The sequence below is a fragment of the Lynx rufus genome, unplaced genomic scaffold, assembly GCF_022079265.1.
Source record: "Lynx rufus isolate CCGP_SWC_20201006 ecotype Redwood Valley unplaced genomic scaffold, mLynRuf1.p SCAF_8, whole genome shotgun sequence".
Lineage (NCBI taxonomy): Eukaryota > Metazoa > Chordata > Mammalia > Carnivora > Felidae > Lynx > Lynx rufus.
This window is the reverse complement of record NW_025814896.1, coordinates 59,739,788-59,754,033: the sequence shown is the minus strand read 5'-3', so window position 1 is coordinate 59,754,033 and position 14,246 is coordinate 59,739,788. Positions and strand designations below refer to the sequence as shown.

At 45.2% G+C, this 14,246-nt stretch overlaps 1 protein-coding gene across 2 annotated transcripts in view; it reads right to left on the bottom strand.

Moving 5' to 3' along the window:
• Positions 1-14,246, bottom strand: part of CHST10 (carbohydrate sulfotransferase 10) — a 30,035-nt gene that overhangs the window by 12,838 nt on the left and 2,951 nt on the right. For both annotated transcript variants that reach the window (XM_047068969.1, XM_047068968.1), the window contains 2 exons: positions 6,427-6,536; positions 5,742-5,873 (listed from right to left, as the gene is read on the bottom strand). In XM_047068969.1, coding sequence (XP_046924925.1) covers positions 5,742-5,873; positions 6,427-6,469 — 175 coding nt within the window. In that variant the 5' untranslated portion in view covers positions 6,470-6,536. The remainder of the gene's footprint in view (positions 1-5,741; positions 5,874-6,426; positions 6,537-14,246) is intronic.

Below are 14,246 nucleotides of genomic sequence, written 5' to 3'. Positions count from 1 at the left end.
GTTGAATAAAAAAAAGCTAAAACTAAAAGGTCACATACTGTACATAACATTCTTAAATTATGGAGAATAGATTAGTGGTTTTCAAGGGGGGTGGGGGCCAGGGATGGGAGACAGGGAGAGGGAGGGAGGTGTGGCTATAAAATGGCAACCCAGGGATCCTTGTGGTGATGGCGATGTTCTGCATCTTGACTGTATCACTGTCAACATTGTGACTGTAACTCTGCACTGTAGTTCTGGAATGTTACCACTGGGGTAAACTGAGTAAAGGGTACACAGAACTCTGCATTCTTACAACTGCATATGACTCTACAGTGATCTCAAAATTAAAGGGTAATTAGAAAAAAACCAAGTTAGCAGTCAAGTCAGTATTTACACATTAGTTTAAAAATTCATGGAAAGTGAGATTAGACCAGACGAATCTTACAAAATGCTAGTCCAGAGTAATAATTTACAAAAAAACTGATTTGGGGGAAACCTTTGAGTAGAATTTGAAGATAATTTTCAGATCTTTACAATCAAAGAAACATTTGCTTCCAAAGTTTTGCAAAGTCTAGGGGCACTGGGTGGCTCAGTCAATTAAGTGTCCAACTCTTGGTAATAGCCCAGGTCGTGATCTCGTGGTCATGAGATCAAGCCTCCAAGTCAGGTTCTGCACTGAGTGTGAGGCCTGCTTGGGATTCTATCTATTCCTCTCTCTGCCTCTCCCCTGTTCATGCAAGCATGCTCTTTCTCTCTAAGTAAACATTAAAAAAAATTTTGCAAAGCCTAAAAACGTAATTAGAGAGAAAAAGTAGATACCAAAAAAGTACAAAAATCAGCATAACACAGCATCAACAAAGGGACATTTATTTCACTTTTAAAAAATAATCAAAACCTACTCCTCTTGGGTCATTAATAGCAACATGTGCACACTGGACTACAGCTCCCCACCTGCACTGGTCTGGCTGTTACACCTCCTCCAGGCCCCTGGCAAGCACTGCTGCTGGTATGCACCATGGGCTGACATCCTCCTCACCCAGGGAGGGCAAAAACATCTTACAAGTACCTGACAAAAATAATAATCCCTTCTCCCCATCTGTTACACGCCTTTGAGTTATCGGACTCCAATAAAAACCTCTTTGCCACATACCTTTAGGAATGCTACTAAAATCTTTTTTCTTGTCTACATGTGATTTAAAACGCAATCCTAACCAAAGCTGTGTGCAGGAGCTCGTCTGTACCTGCAGTAAGGTCAAAGAGCCCTGTCTATGTGCCTTCAGCCCCCAAAGCTCCTGAATGCACTCCAAGGACTCCAAGAGACCAGCCTCTATCCATCCTCCTCCTTTGCAACCTGTCATCTTTGGGCACTGACACGCTGACAAGAAAATTCACATTCTATGCCTATCTGGTCACTTCGTGTTCTGACAGTGTCTTCTAAGACTAGCACTGCAATGCTTAGTTCTGCCACAGGTTGAATGGATTTTGCAGAATCCTAAGCTTCCTTAATAACATTTCAGATGGGACAATGCATCCTGAATTCTAAACAGCTGACTTGCCAATGAATCTCTGAAGCAACCTGTTCCACACACTCGGAAGCATACAGAACGAGCTTTGGCAACTGTGGAACATCTTGCCTTCCAATACCACAAACACCAGTCAGTCATCCACCAATTTTTGTCATTTTTATGATTTTAAACTTCTTGATATTTGCTTCAAATAAAACTGATAGTACGGTTTACATTTGGATTTGTCTTATTTCTGTTGCTCTGTCAACAACCATTTGTTTTCACAGATGCTATTATCCCCACTAAGATCAAGGGACAGTTTCCTTCTCCACCCTGACCTTTAGGAACAAGCCTCTAGCTCCAGAATCAAGGATTCTGATCCTGTAGGTAAGGCCAAGTGTTCTCATAAAGCATCAGATCACTTTTGTTACAGGCATCGTTATATTTACAATGTTGTATAAAATGTCTTTAAACATGCCAAGTGATGTACCCCGTTGTTCTTCCAGAAGTGATCACATCCACTCATCTCCCTGACCACACTGTGCATCAGCCACCCAGCGTCAATCACCTGTCCATCACACGCAGGCAGAAGGCACGCAAAGATGTTCAGGTCACGGACCCTGCCCTTAAGCGACTAACAGCCAAGGGGAAGGGCTGAGCGGAGGCAAAAGATTGGAAGAGGAAGTCAAATTGAAGTGAGAAGAAAAATCAGTGTCTACACACACACACCAGATTCACAAAGATGTCGTTTTTTGTTTCAAGTCTCACTGTACCATGCCATCAAATTCCCGTCACTGAACGGGATTTATTTCTTGTGGTACGGTCCAGTTAGAACACCTGAACCTAGATCAGTATGACGCTGAAATTTTTTAACCAAGGATGAGTCATTTCCACAAATATTTCCATGGCTTCCTTGCTGAGCTGAAGAAAGACCATAACACTATTTTTTTGAAAAGGTAAGTGAGACTTTAAACAGTGTTTCAAGACAAATCCACTCTTCCTATCAGTTTAAGTGGCAGGGAAATCATTAAGAACAGGAGAGTAAAAAGAAAACACACTCATCCCCTGGCAGATTCTGGAACAGAGCCCCATTTCCCAGAGGTCAGAGCCAGAAGGAGCAGCCCCACGAACACCAGAGTTACAATCGGCTCCCTGAACGCTGACACCAAGGATGTGCCATCTGCTTTACAGAAAATAGAACCTCATCATATAGGAGAGCACTGTGTTGTCAGTTATTTCTTTGTGATGATACTTCACATTGTGCTTTTGGTTCAAAAGCCACAACACTGTGAACATGAGTGAAACAAATTCCAGCACATGAGAAAATCCCTTTGGGTCACACGTTCACAAACCTCATTCAGTTTCCTATACAGCCGCAAGATCCACCAGGGGGTTTAAATGCCTCCCCAGACAAATGCTCTGTCTGTACTCAGGGAACCCTAGAGTGGCAGGAGATGCCCTCGCCGACAGCCTCCAAGAGGCTGTGTATTCGACTTCTCGTGGGTGCTCCATCCCTGCCCAATCACCCAGACTGGAAGACACCCAGCATGGGAGCTCCTTTCCTTCATTCAGAAAGCCGGTGAACATCTGTCTTTGTGACCCCACCCAGGCATTTAGGGACAATCAGGTAAGGTTCTGTGTGCTCAAGAAAGGCTGAGTTATGTTTGGGGCCTGAAAACAAAGGGTTCTCACTTTATGTTCCCTGCACACTGTGGGGCTGACACTGTCCTCCCAGGCAGTCCGCCAGGCTTCCCGGGGGGAGGGGGAGGGGCAGTGGGGCCAAGTGTGCACTGCCTCTAAGGTCCCCACCAAAAGCGGTCAGCACCCCTGCGCCCCCATTCACTAACCACAGCAACCACACCAAACATCCAAGGGTGCAAAAAATACTTGGTGAACAGCACCAAACAGATTTTTCCTTCAGGTTTAAAATCCTCAAGCCTTTCATCCTTCCCTCTAGGTTTCACCTTCTATCCCTTCGACTATTTGCTCCACTTCACAAAACCCTCTAGAGCTTCTACAATTTTCTGAAAGCATTCAGCATGAAACCTGTCACATCCTAGTGGAATGACACCTCGCTTATCAGATACCATTGAGGAATGACATGTCCTTCAGAGGCTATACTACCAGAGAATATTACAACTCGAGGCACACAACTTACTTATTTTTTGTGTCTCATAAAATATATTACCTATACTCCTACTTTTTGAAACAAAATAAACCATAAACAATTTAACCTCCTGACTTGCCTTTGAAAGTGCCTTCTAACTTACTAGGTGACATTTAAGGGGATCAGGAGTAAAATGTGTAGTTGTGGACCCGTTTTCATAGTGATCTCACATCCTCAGCATCTGCCTCTCTTTCTACATTTGCAGTTCTCCCCTGGGTCACACTCTTAGAGACTCTAACTGACTTGGTCTCTGGTTGGGCCAGCAGAGAAAGGTTTACAAAGTCCCACAGATGGTTCTAATGTGCCACAGGATGAGAACCACTCCTCTGATGCTGAAGGAGGGCTCTCCATCACAGGTACATTTAACTATACCGGAGCAGCTGGAGAAACATCCAAATGGTCAAGCTGAGATCATTGTCTCAGATTCCAATGACGCCCCACGATTCAGCACCTGCTGTTCTGACAGAGGTCCCCGGTATGGACCATGATTATCTGTGATTATCCACAATGCACTGTGATGCTCTTGGCCGCCTCAGATATCTGCAGTTAACACAGCCTTCCCGAGGCTGTGAAAAACCTCTCAGTTTCTCACGAGAGGTCCTGGAAGGTGCAGGTGGCACCTGTAATGACAGCCTGTCAGGCCCAAGCATGAAGGAGCTGAGTTACCGAGTGCAAACACTGGAGCTGAGAACCACCTCTTAGGGTCAATTTCAGGGCCATCCTCTTAGGCCTGCACATCTGCCTCCAGCCTTGTTCCCCTACAGACAGAGTGAGAGAGCGAGAGCAAGTGAGAGAGAGCAAGTGAGTGAGAATGGGGGGGCAGGGGGCGCTGGGCAGCCCTCAGCATAGCTGGGAGCTCTGTGGGCTGGAGCAGGGCCCTGTAAGCTGCTGGCCACACAGATGGCACAGTTCATGCAGCCACCAGGAGTAAGTGGGGAAAACAGCTGGAACGGATACTTTCCTATCTCCCTTTCCTAAGGGCTGCTGTCTGCAGGATGATGTGTAAAGGAATATGCAAAGTGAAGATGTCGTATACACCCATGTGCACAAGCATCCTCCCCGTTAGGCAGATGTTGTCAGGCCACCCTGAATCTGCTCATGAGTCTTTTCAACATCTCCCGTTTGTCTTGCCTCACTTTGCCATGGAAGGAGTCACCTTGGGGTTCAAGATGACCATCAGTGCACCTCCTTACATACACCCAGCAACCTCACAGATCACAGAGAGAGCCTCACTGTACTCAGGTCAATCTTGGAGCCGCCAGAGTATGTCCAATTTGTAGAAAAAAAACCACTGATGACCAGGTAAGCAAAGGTCAAGGGCATAAACTAAAATATGCTCTTCTGAGGCTGGATTTGGTGCACTTAATGTCTTCATCTGAACACCTACGTCAAGTAAGGGGAATCAAAAAGTCCTCAAAGGCTACCCAGCACAGGGGCACCTGGGTGGCTCAGTCAGTTAAAGCATCCAACTTCAACTCAGGTCATGATCCTACGGTTTATGAGTTAAGCCCCTCATAGGGCTCTTTGCTGTCTGCACAGAGCCTGCTTCGGATCCTCTGTGCCCCCCCCACCCCTTCCCCTCCCCAGCTCTCTCTCTCAAAAATAAATAAAGATTAAAAGAAAAAAAAAAGACTACCCAACACACATTTAAATCACCTTCCTTCTAGTACACTGAAGGTGACTTTCAAACGCATGGCTACCAGCACACAGCACCAACTAGAACACAGAGATGCTGGTCAGTCATGGTAGCATCTCATGACGACACGAAGCAGGGGGAAGTCCCAAGCCTGGAGCCTACCAGATGCTCTGGAGAATGGTATTGCTGGGAAGAGGTCACCAAGGAAGCCCAAAGACAAAGTATGCTCCACCTGCCCCAGGGGAGATACAGGGGAAGAGACTTTCGTCCATTTCCACCTCCTCTCCTGCACTTCTGTAACATGAAGGAATTGGATGCTGTGACCTCCAAGGTCACCTCTGGCATTAAAGTTCTTTTGATTCTGTGACAAAGGTCATCTGTGCATGTACCCAGGAACAGTACCACAGCATTGTGTGGATTAGCTGAAATCTATCCCACAAGGAAGCATACCTACCATCGGGGTCTTTAAAGGTCAACGTGATAAATTTGCTAGCAACCATGAACATGAAAATCACCCAAAAGCATGCGGCCAACAGAAGCCACTGGTGGTGCATGTTGTCAAATGTCAGCCATTCAGTAATTCTTCCTGGAAAACAAAAGTGAAATGCACCTGGCACTTATAAATAAATCAATTAAACAAAAGGTAATAAAAAGAACAGGTGATTTTAGTTAGTAGCATCAACACAAATATTTGAAAATCTTTTTCTATTGATACAAGGGTATTTTGACTTAGTATTTAACTTAATTTTACTCTTAATAATATGAACTTATCGATTTGATAATTCAAAAAAATGTAAAACACTCTAATGGAAACGAGCCATTTCTGTTTGATTTTGGAATACATGATAAGCTTTTGCAGATTTGCCTCTTGATTCCTTTCTGGCCCAAGCTAACATCAGAACATGTTCCTGGTGCCCAGTGACAGCCAAGGCCTGGAAGCAGGTGGGCAGAAGGAGGTCTGCCAAGGGCCAGACCTTTGCTGTGATAATCTGCAGAGGGCAGAAGCCATAGTAAGGCACTTACAAGCAGGCCTTGTGTAAAATCCAGACATGCTGACAAGATAAACATAGCCACACCTACAGAATGTCTAAAACAGTAAAAATGAACACTGGAGCTTCTCTCTCTCTCCATTCACTTGCCTGCAAGAGTCTGCGCAGAACCTTGGGGGTGGGTGTTTTTCATGCTATCACTGCCTGAGGAGTGATGCAGGGCATGTCAATCCTTAGCAGGTCACAGAAGTCACACTCTGCTGCAGGGAACACATAAAGAACAGGGAAGTCACAGTCAATTCTTGGCAAGAGAGACAAAAAAAGGGTGTTTCATTTCACCTTCAACACAGTGCTTCTTCAGGCCAAACCAAACCACTTAAAGAAACCATGGTGGGCTGGGTTGGTTTTCACTAGCTGACTGAGGCCATCAGGGAGAACAGGTCCTCTCAACAAGGTGCTGATGACATACGATTTCAGAGAGCCTCTGAATGCCAGCTGGGACAGAGCTCACTGAGGACCCAGGTAATCAACTCTCCTGCTTGTCTCAACACTTACCTCCCAGAATTTCACTGGAACCAGGCATCTGAAACCTGAATTCCCTCTACCAAGTGGTTATCCAGCCTATACTTGAATACATCCTGCAATGGGGAACTGACCATCTGCCATGAAGCCCATGTCTTTACAGGGTGGCTCAGGAGCTACCCTCTGTCAACCTCAGGTGCTCATCACACATTAGACCCAGTCAGTGTGTTTCCTGAAGTCTTCAAATAGGGTTGCTGGATTAAATAAATAAAAATAGAGGACAATCAGTTATATCTGAATTTCAGATGAGGAATACAGCAGTCTCCCCTTATCCATGGGGGATACTTTCCAAGGTCCCCCAGTGGGTGCCTGAAACCACAGATAGTACTAAACCCTTGATAGTCTACGGTTCCTCCTACACATACATACCTATAGGAAGCTTTAATTTATAAATTAGGCACAGTAAGAGATTAACAACAATACCTAATAATAAAGTGGAAGAATTATAACAATACAGTAGAACAAAAGTATGTGAATGTGGACTCTCTCTCAAAGTATCTTACTGTGCTGTATTCACCCTTCTTGTGATGATGTGAGATGATAAAATGCCTAGGAGGAGGAGAAGTGAGGTGAATGATGTAGGCACAGTGACATAACGGTAGGCAACTAACTGACCTTCTGAACATTTGTCAGAAGGAGGATCATCTGCTTTCAGAGTGCAGTTGACCGTGGGTAGCTGAAACCACGGAAGGTGAAACTGCAGATAAGGGGGCACTACTGTGAATAATGTTTTAGTAGAAATATGTCCCAAATATTATATGGGATGTTCTTATACTTCGAGAAGCTATTTGTTGCCTGAGTTTTGAATTTCACTGGCAGTCCTGTGTTTTATTTGGCTACACTACCCAACATGGGGCATGCCAACCCCTCTCTAATCACCTAAAGCCAGCTGGCCTGCCTTGGTTGAATCTTCCTTTCTCCTTTAGTCCTTCTCTTCTGAGGCAGCATGGTACAAAGCAGAGAGCCCTAGGTGGCTCCACCACTCATCAGCTCTGTGACTCAGCAAGTCACTTAACCTCCCTGAGCCTTGACTTTCCACCTCTGAGACAGGGTCCTCCTCCTTCCAGAGTGGTCATGAGGATTAAGTGGCCCATAACAGTCCCTCTATAAACATAAATTGACCCTCTGTGACTTTCCAATTCGATCTGCAAACAGCCTTCTTAGTGGCCAGAAATGAAAGCAACAACATGGCCTGCCTCAAGGAGACAGGAAAAGAAAGGTGAGACTCTCATCCCAGAGGACTCGAGCTCCTAATCCTTCTCTTCCGGGAACAAGTGAGGCACAGACTGTGCCCAGCAGCATAGGGCACTGCAGTCCTGAGTCCACTGATCTTGTCCCTCCAAGACAGTGACGCTCGGAGGGGTCCATCCCCATGGGTCACAGTGGGAGCACTCCAGAATGGCAGAGAGGCAGAGGAGCCAGTGTGGGCTGGGAAGGGAGTAAAAAGAAAGGAGACAAGTACCAGAGAGGAGGTAAGCAACCAGAACAGAGAGGCATTTGCTCCCTTACACCAGTTTTCATGAAGTCTTGGAGGCTGAGGAATAGGTCCCGGGGCTGAGTGGCCTGGGGCTTGCAACCCATGTTTTGCTAAGAGAAGTGCTGTGGACAAGTGAATACAGAGGAGAGGAACCACCGGGGCCACCTCCCTCATACACACGCTTGCTCTGCAGAGCAGGGGAACTTCCTGGCACTGCCCACTCGTGGTGTCCTACTCTGATCAGAGCTATACTTTTGGCCCCTGAGCACCCTCCCCAGCCATCAAGCCAGCACTTGGGAGGTTTTTATGGCTTAAGAATTCAGTCTTTCTAATGGGAACTAACCTGAAGGGATCTAATTTGAGTTGGCCCACTGAGCTCACCTCTATATAAAAGTAGGGAGATAATGAATAAACAGACTTACATGAAAATGAAGGGTCATATCACCTGCTCTCCAGGAAGCCAAGTGGCTCAGATTTCTATATCTGGGCTACCTGAATAGTGAGACCTGCATTATCCTGATGCCGTGCCTGCCTTCCTAAATCCTGGATTTTAATTTCAAGCCAGGAGTGCTTTACTCTTTCACCCAGGCCTGGGGTTGGTGGGGGTAGGGGATAGGTCTATTCTCTTCTCCCAGAGTCTACCCAAGTTTCTTATCTGTCAGGATAAAACCACCACTGTATTCCTGCCAGTGTGTTGTGAGACCCCTCTGAGACAGAGCGTGCCAACAGACCTCCTCTACAACTTACATCGGCCAATGTCTTCTTCCAGATGGCAATTTTACTTCAAACCCGCTCAACTCCAAAAGTGACTTCAACTAGACTCCTACTGAATGAGACATAGAGTGCCCTCTCCAACCCAAAGCCTGGCTGCTGCATCAGGTCAGGAGAAGGGAAGTTTTAAGGCCCCCACCTCCTTCTCATCCCTGTCAGGATGAAATGGCAGGGATAGCCCAAGACACTTGGGGACTCTGATTGGGGGCTGCAGATATGGAGAGTTTAAACCATAAACCATAACCTCTGCATAAGTGGTGCATAAACCATAGCCTCTGCATAAGAGTGCATAAACCATAGCCTCTGCCAAAAACTGTTCTCTTGAGGTGTATAAAACCACAGGCCCTCACCAATGTCTTGAGTAGAGCTGCCCAGACCAGGCTGAAGCCTGCCAATGACCCTCTGCCCTGCTGCAGGCCTCCCTGGAGGCCACAGAGCCTGAGGGTAGTCACTGTGAAAGGGAGCGCTCTCTACTGGCCACTGGGATTCTATAAATGTGAAATAAGCAGGGCCTGCTCCCCTCCCAGTGCACAGCAGAGGAAAAGGCAGCTCTCCCTCACCCCCCACCCTGTTGGAACCCCCCAAAAGCCTCTCTCCATCATCCTGCCTTGTTTAATTTCCCTCACTGCACCCACTATAGCCTGAACGTTTCAGTCATTCACTATGTGCCCCCAAAGTGGAATGTAAGCGCCCCTAAGTACACCAACGACTAGAATAGTGCCGGGCACTCAGGAAGTCAACCACCATTATTTGTTGAATGACTACATCCACCTAGAAACTTACCAGGAAAACTCTGGAGAGCTGAAAGGTACTTTTGAAGGCACCTTGCCCAACCCTTTATCTGAGAGTTTCCAAACTCTTTAAAGGATTGAGGCCCCCAATTTCAACCTCAAAATATTTCTCCAATATCCACGTGAGAGAAGTTATATATTTAATATCTATTACCTGAGTCTAGAAAACAATTAAAAGCTACTAGGACTTCAGTATTACTTGCAAATAAAATCACATTTTATAAATCACAGCATTACATGCATTTGAACAGACATACAACTTAAACATACTGACCAGGGGGGATTAATAAATGTCCCTGAAGTCCAAAAATTTTTTTTAATTTTAAATAAAACTCTGTGCTGAAGGGCAAGCCAATAACATAGATTCAAAATGTCAATTTATATGTAAACAGAAAGGGCAAGTTGCAAAGCTGAATGTGTGACCCTATCTGTAAAAAAATTACATACATGAAAGTATGTGATTATAGACCCATATAAACACATATATACATGTAATGTATACAATACAATCTTGAGAGGATGAGAGCAGTTATTTTTTGCTTTGTACATCTATACATTAAAGAAAAACTTTTGCAGCAAGCATGTATCCATTTTATAATAAAAGCTGACAAAATACAAATAATGCCACTCACATACATGCACCCTGGTGTTTTTATTTATTTTTCCTACCTGACTTCTACTAACTGCAGTTTCCTTACCACTTGGAAATGGATGGTAAACACTTTTCCAGCCAGGAGAAAATGTGGTTAAGTGACAAATTCAACATGTGTCTGAATATTTAGTAAATATATCGGTCTTCACTAGTTTTCGTTTAGCTTTTAAAAATAATTTAATATTTAAAACATAAAGTACAAAGAATAAAGTAACAAAAACAGATTCTGGGCTCTAATAGTTTTGCTGTACTTACTTGAGTGTTTGTAAAGGAAAGAAAGTGTTACAAATAAGGCGGGAGGCCCCCTATGCCCCTGCCTGGCTCTAATCACGCTGTACCCCAGACCTACTCCTCCAGACCTACTCCTCCATCGGGGTGTTACACTTTGTAAGACTCAACTCCTCTGACAGAAGCAGCAGCAGGGGTTAGGGAGGGTGGTCTTCCCTGCACAGAGAAAGGCAGGGCCTCCTGCAGAAGATGGGAAGGCTTGTTCACCCAGGGCCTGCAAGGAAACACTACATTATATGCAAATGCTTTCTAGGGAGGCTCCTGCTGTGGGGAGAAAGCCTGAGGTGGAGAGATGCACTATTTTTAAGCACTTACCTTTTTCATCATCTACAGTGAGGCAGTTCACAAATCACACATAGACTTAAGAGAAAAAGCTGTCATGGCAAAAATTTAGATAAACCAGGACTTGTTCTCCAAGTCATGTGCTATGTGCACCAACCAGAACCAGTAAGACTAAAGCCTGGTCCCTCTCAAAATACCCTTCCCCTCAGGGCTGGTATCTCTACAGTTTACAACATATAACACACAAACAGGAGTAGATGTATATCTGCATATAGTTTTAAGGACACAATAACCTAAAAAATACTTATTTGCCAAATTCATCATGAAAACGTATATTCATCCATCCAAAAAAATAAATGCCAGGGATACAACGAGTCCCAAACCAAACACATATACACAGTTTATGTCCTTATGGAGCCTATAGTCTAATGGAGACACCCACATGCATCAAAGAGTCTATCCCCTAAGTGGTATGAGATAGAAAGACATGATGCTGTGAGAGGAAAATACAACGGGACAGAACCTAGGCAGAGATGAGAGATAGCAGTTTCGTAAGGCGGTAAAGGCACAGGTTCCAGACCAGGTGGCCAGCAAGGAATAGTGGCCCGGGGGTACACAGGAGTAAGCCAGGGGCCCCTGAGTAACCAAAGGAAGCCCCTGTGGCTGGAGTTTCCAGAGCACGGTTAGAGACGAGCAAAAGCAGATATGGTCACACAACACTGTATCTTAAAATAGCAGTTATGGAATTTAGTTTCACCTTGCGAGCAATGCAAAGCCACTGAAGAGAGCTCTCCATGAGAAGAAAGGTAGTAGTGTCATGATCTGATTTAAATTTTGAAGCTGTTTCTCAGGCACAGAGTCAAAAATGTAAAGCACCATCTACCTGGCCATTCCGCAGGCTCAACATCATTTCCGTAAGTGGAGCAGGAGTGTTCTAACCCAGCTAAGCGGTTCACATCACCACCTAGACCTACCGTCCTAGACCACCACCACCACCACCATCATCATTGTCGTCGTTGTCAAGGTCTCTAAAAACTAGCTTACCATCATCATAGTTGAGGTCTCTAAAAACTAGCACACAACTAGTAAGATCCACAGTATCTGACGGGTTGGATTTTTAGAAATCCTACAGACTAGGGGTTCCAGTTAGCCATAGCATGCTTCTGCTTTGAGACTACATGCATTCTCAATCTAGGTATCTACGTAATGGTGTTTGGCTTTAGGTTTAGGGCAGTGTTCCAGCCCTGGCTGTACTTTAGTATCACCTGGGGAGCTTTTAAATAATATAGCAATGTCTTGGGCCCCAAGAACACTGGAGCCCAAACAACACAAATCTCTGGAGATGCATCCAGGGGTTGTTTTGTAAGCTCCACACAGGATTCTAATGAGCAGCCAGGGCTGAGAACTGCTGGTCCAAGCCCCCAGCCCTCCTCAACTTCTAATGCCCACATGAATCCCTGGGGATCCTTTTAAAATGCAGATTCTAGGCATTCTGACATAATAGCCATTCTCCCACCACTTCTTTCCATTGTAAGAATGAAAACTAGTAGCAAAAGATTATCTGTCAACTAGCATCTATTGATGCTCTGAATTACATGTACCCTGAAAAAACAGCTTAACAAGGTTTAATTAGAATCATAGACCTCTATCACTGTTCCCATTTGTTCTTCTTTTCCAGCCCTCCTGCCTAGAGGTAACTAGCCTCTGTAGAATTTGGATTTGGTCTGACCTTGGAAAAATTACAGTAATTCACCCCATTTGTTTAAACAAAAAAGAAAGGGATTCCAAATTCCCTTAGGCCCAACTCCTCCAAGCCCACACCACTACCTGCACTGCTTCCCCTGAATATACAAATTCTCCATGGGGTTTACCTCCTGTCCAACGATGACACCCTCAAGACTCACTATTTCTGTGTGCAGAGACTGGGGCTTAAAATGAACAGTCTTTCCTCCATGGCTCTGCCAAGGGCCACAGCTCTCCCTGCAGCCCGGTGACAAATGGCCTTTAAAAAGCCTGACGTTTTCTGTAATTAACTCTCCTTTGTTCAAGGAGCCAAGACAACTCCCAAGTTGCCTCTTGCAGCTAATGGTGGCAAACCTGAGCGTGCCCCAGGCCCCCTGTGGTCATGGTGTGCTGCCCCGAACGGGCCCCTGGGCCCCCAGGAGTCAGCATACCCATCTTCAGAGCTTTCTGATTTCCAGTCATTAAATGAGAGTTTCACTTCAAGATATCAGGTTCTGAAACCTAGCCAGAGGGCTGGACTCGGAAAACCCACAAGTCAGAACTAGTGGATAAGGTGGTTTCTCCTCTTATGTGGAAAGCAGGGTGAGCTAAGCAAGAACACAGCTGAACCTACCAGAAATCCCAGTCTTTTTTTTTTTCCCCTCTCTCTAAACTAAAAGTGCACATTGTACATGTTTGCAATGACTAACAATGGGTTTGGTTCTATTGCCATCTTCTGGTGCAAATTCTCTCTCCCCTGCATTTGCAAAAAGATGCTTGTAAATCCATTTGGTCAGCTGCCAATAATATTCCTGCCAGTGGCTTTTCCCTGTGTTTGAGCTGCCATCCAAAAACACAAAACCTTTCTGGGTTTGTGCTGAAGAGCTTGACTCCCACCTGCCTTGTTCTACTTTTTCTATGCATGCTTGCTTATTGAAGGTTCTGAAAAAGTCCTGTGGTAAATAAACCCATTTAACTCTATTTACAATAGCTTTTTTCCCAAATCTCATTTATTCATTCAGCAATATTGACAAAGTGCCCACTTTGAGCCAGGAGCTGTTCTAGGCCTCGGGAATATGACAACATATACTCCCTGCTCTCATGGTGCTTCTACAGAGGCAGATAGGCCATAAACAAATAGAGCTATTAATATATATAATCACATCAAGTGCTAAGTGCCACGATTGAGAGAAGGGTAAGGGGAATGTTGAGAAGAGATGGAATAGAGTGAGGGAAATCATGTAGCACCTGAGCCAACAGCTTGGTCGGTGTCCCAGTGTCCCCAAAGCAGCAAGGAGACAGTGTCCCTCATGCTGAGTGAGCTAAAGGGCTAGGAAGTGGCCCAGATAAAGCATCCTGTCAAGGGTCCTTTACTGAGCTGGCAACTCGAGTCCCCACCCCCACC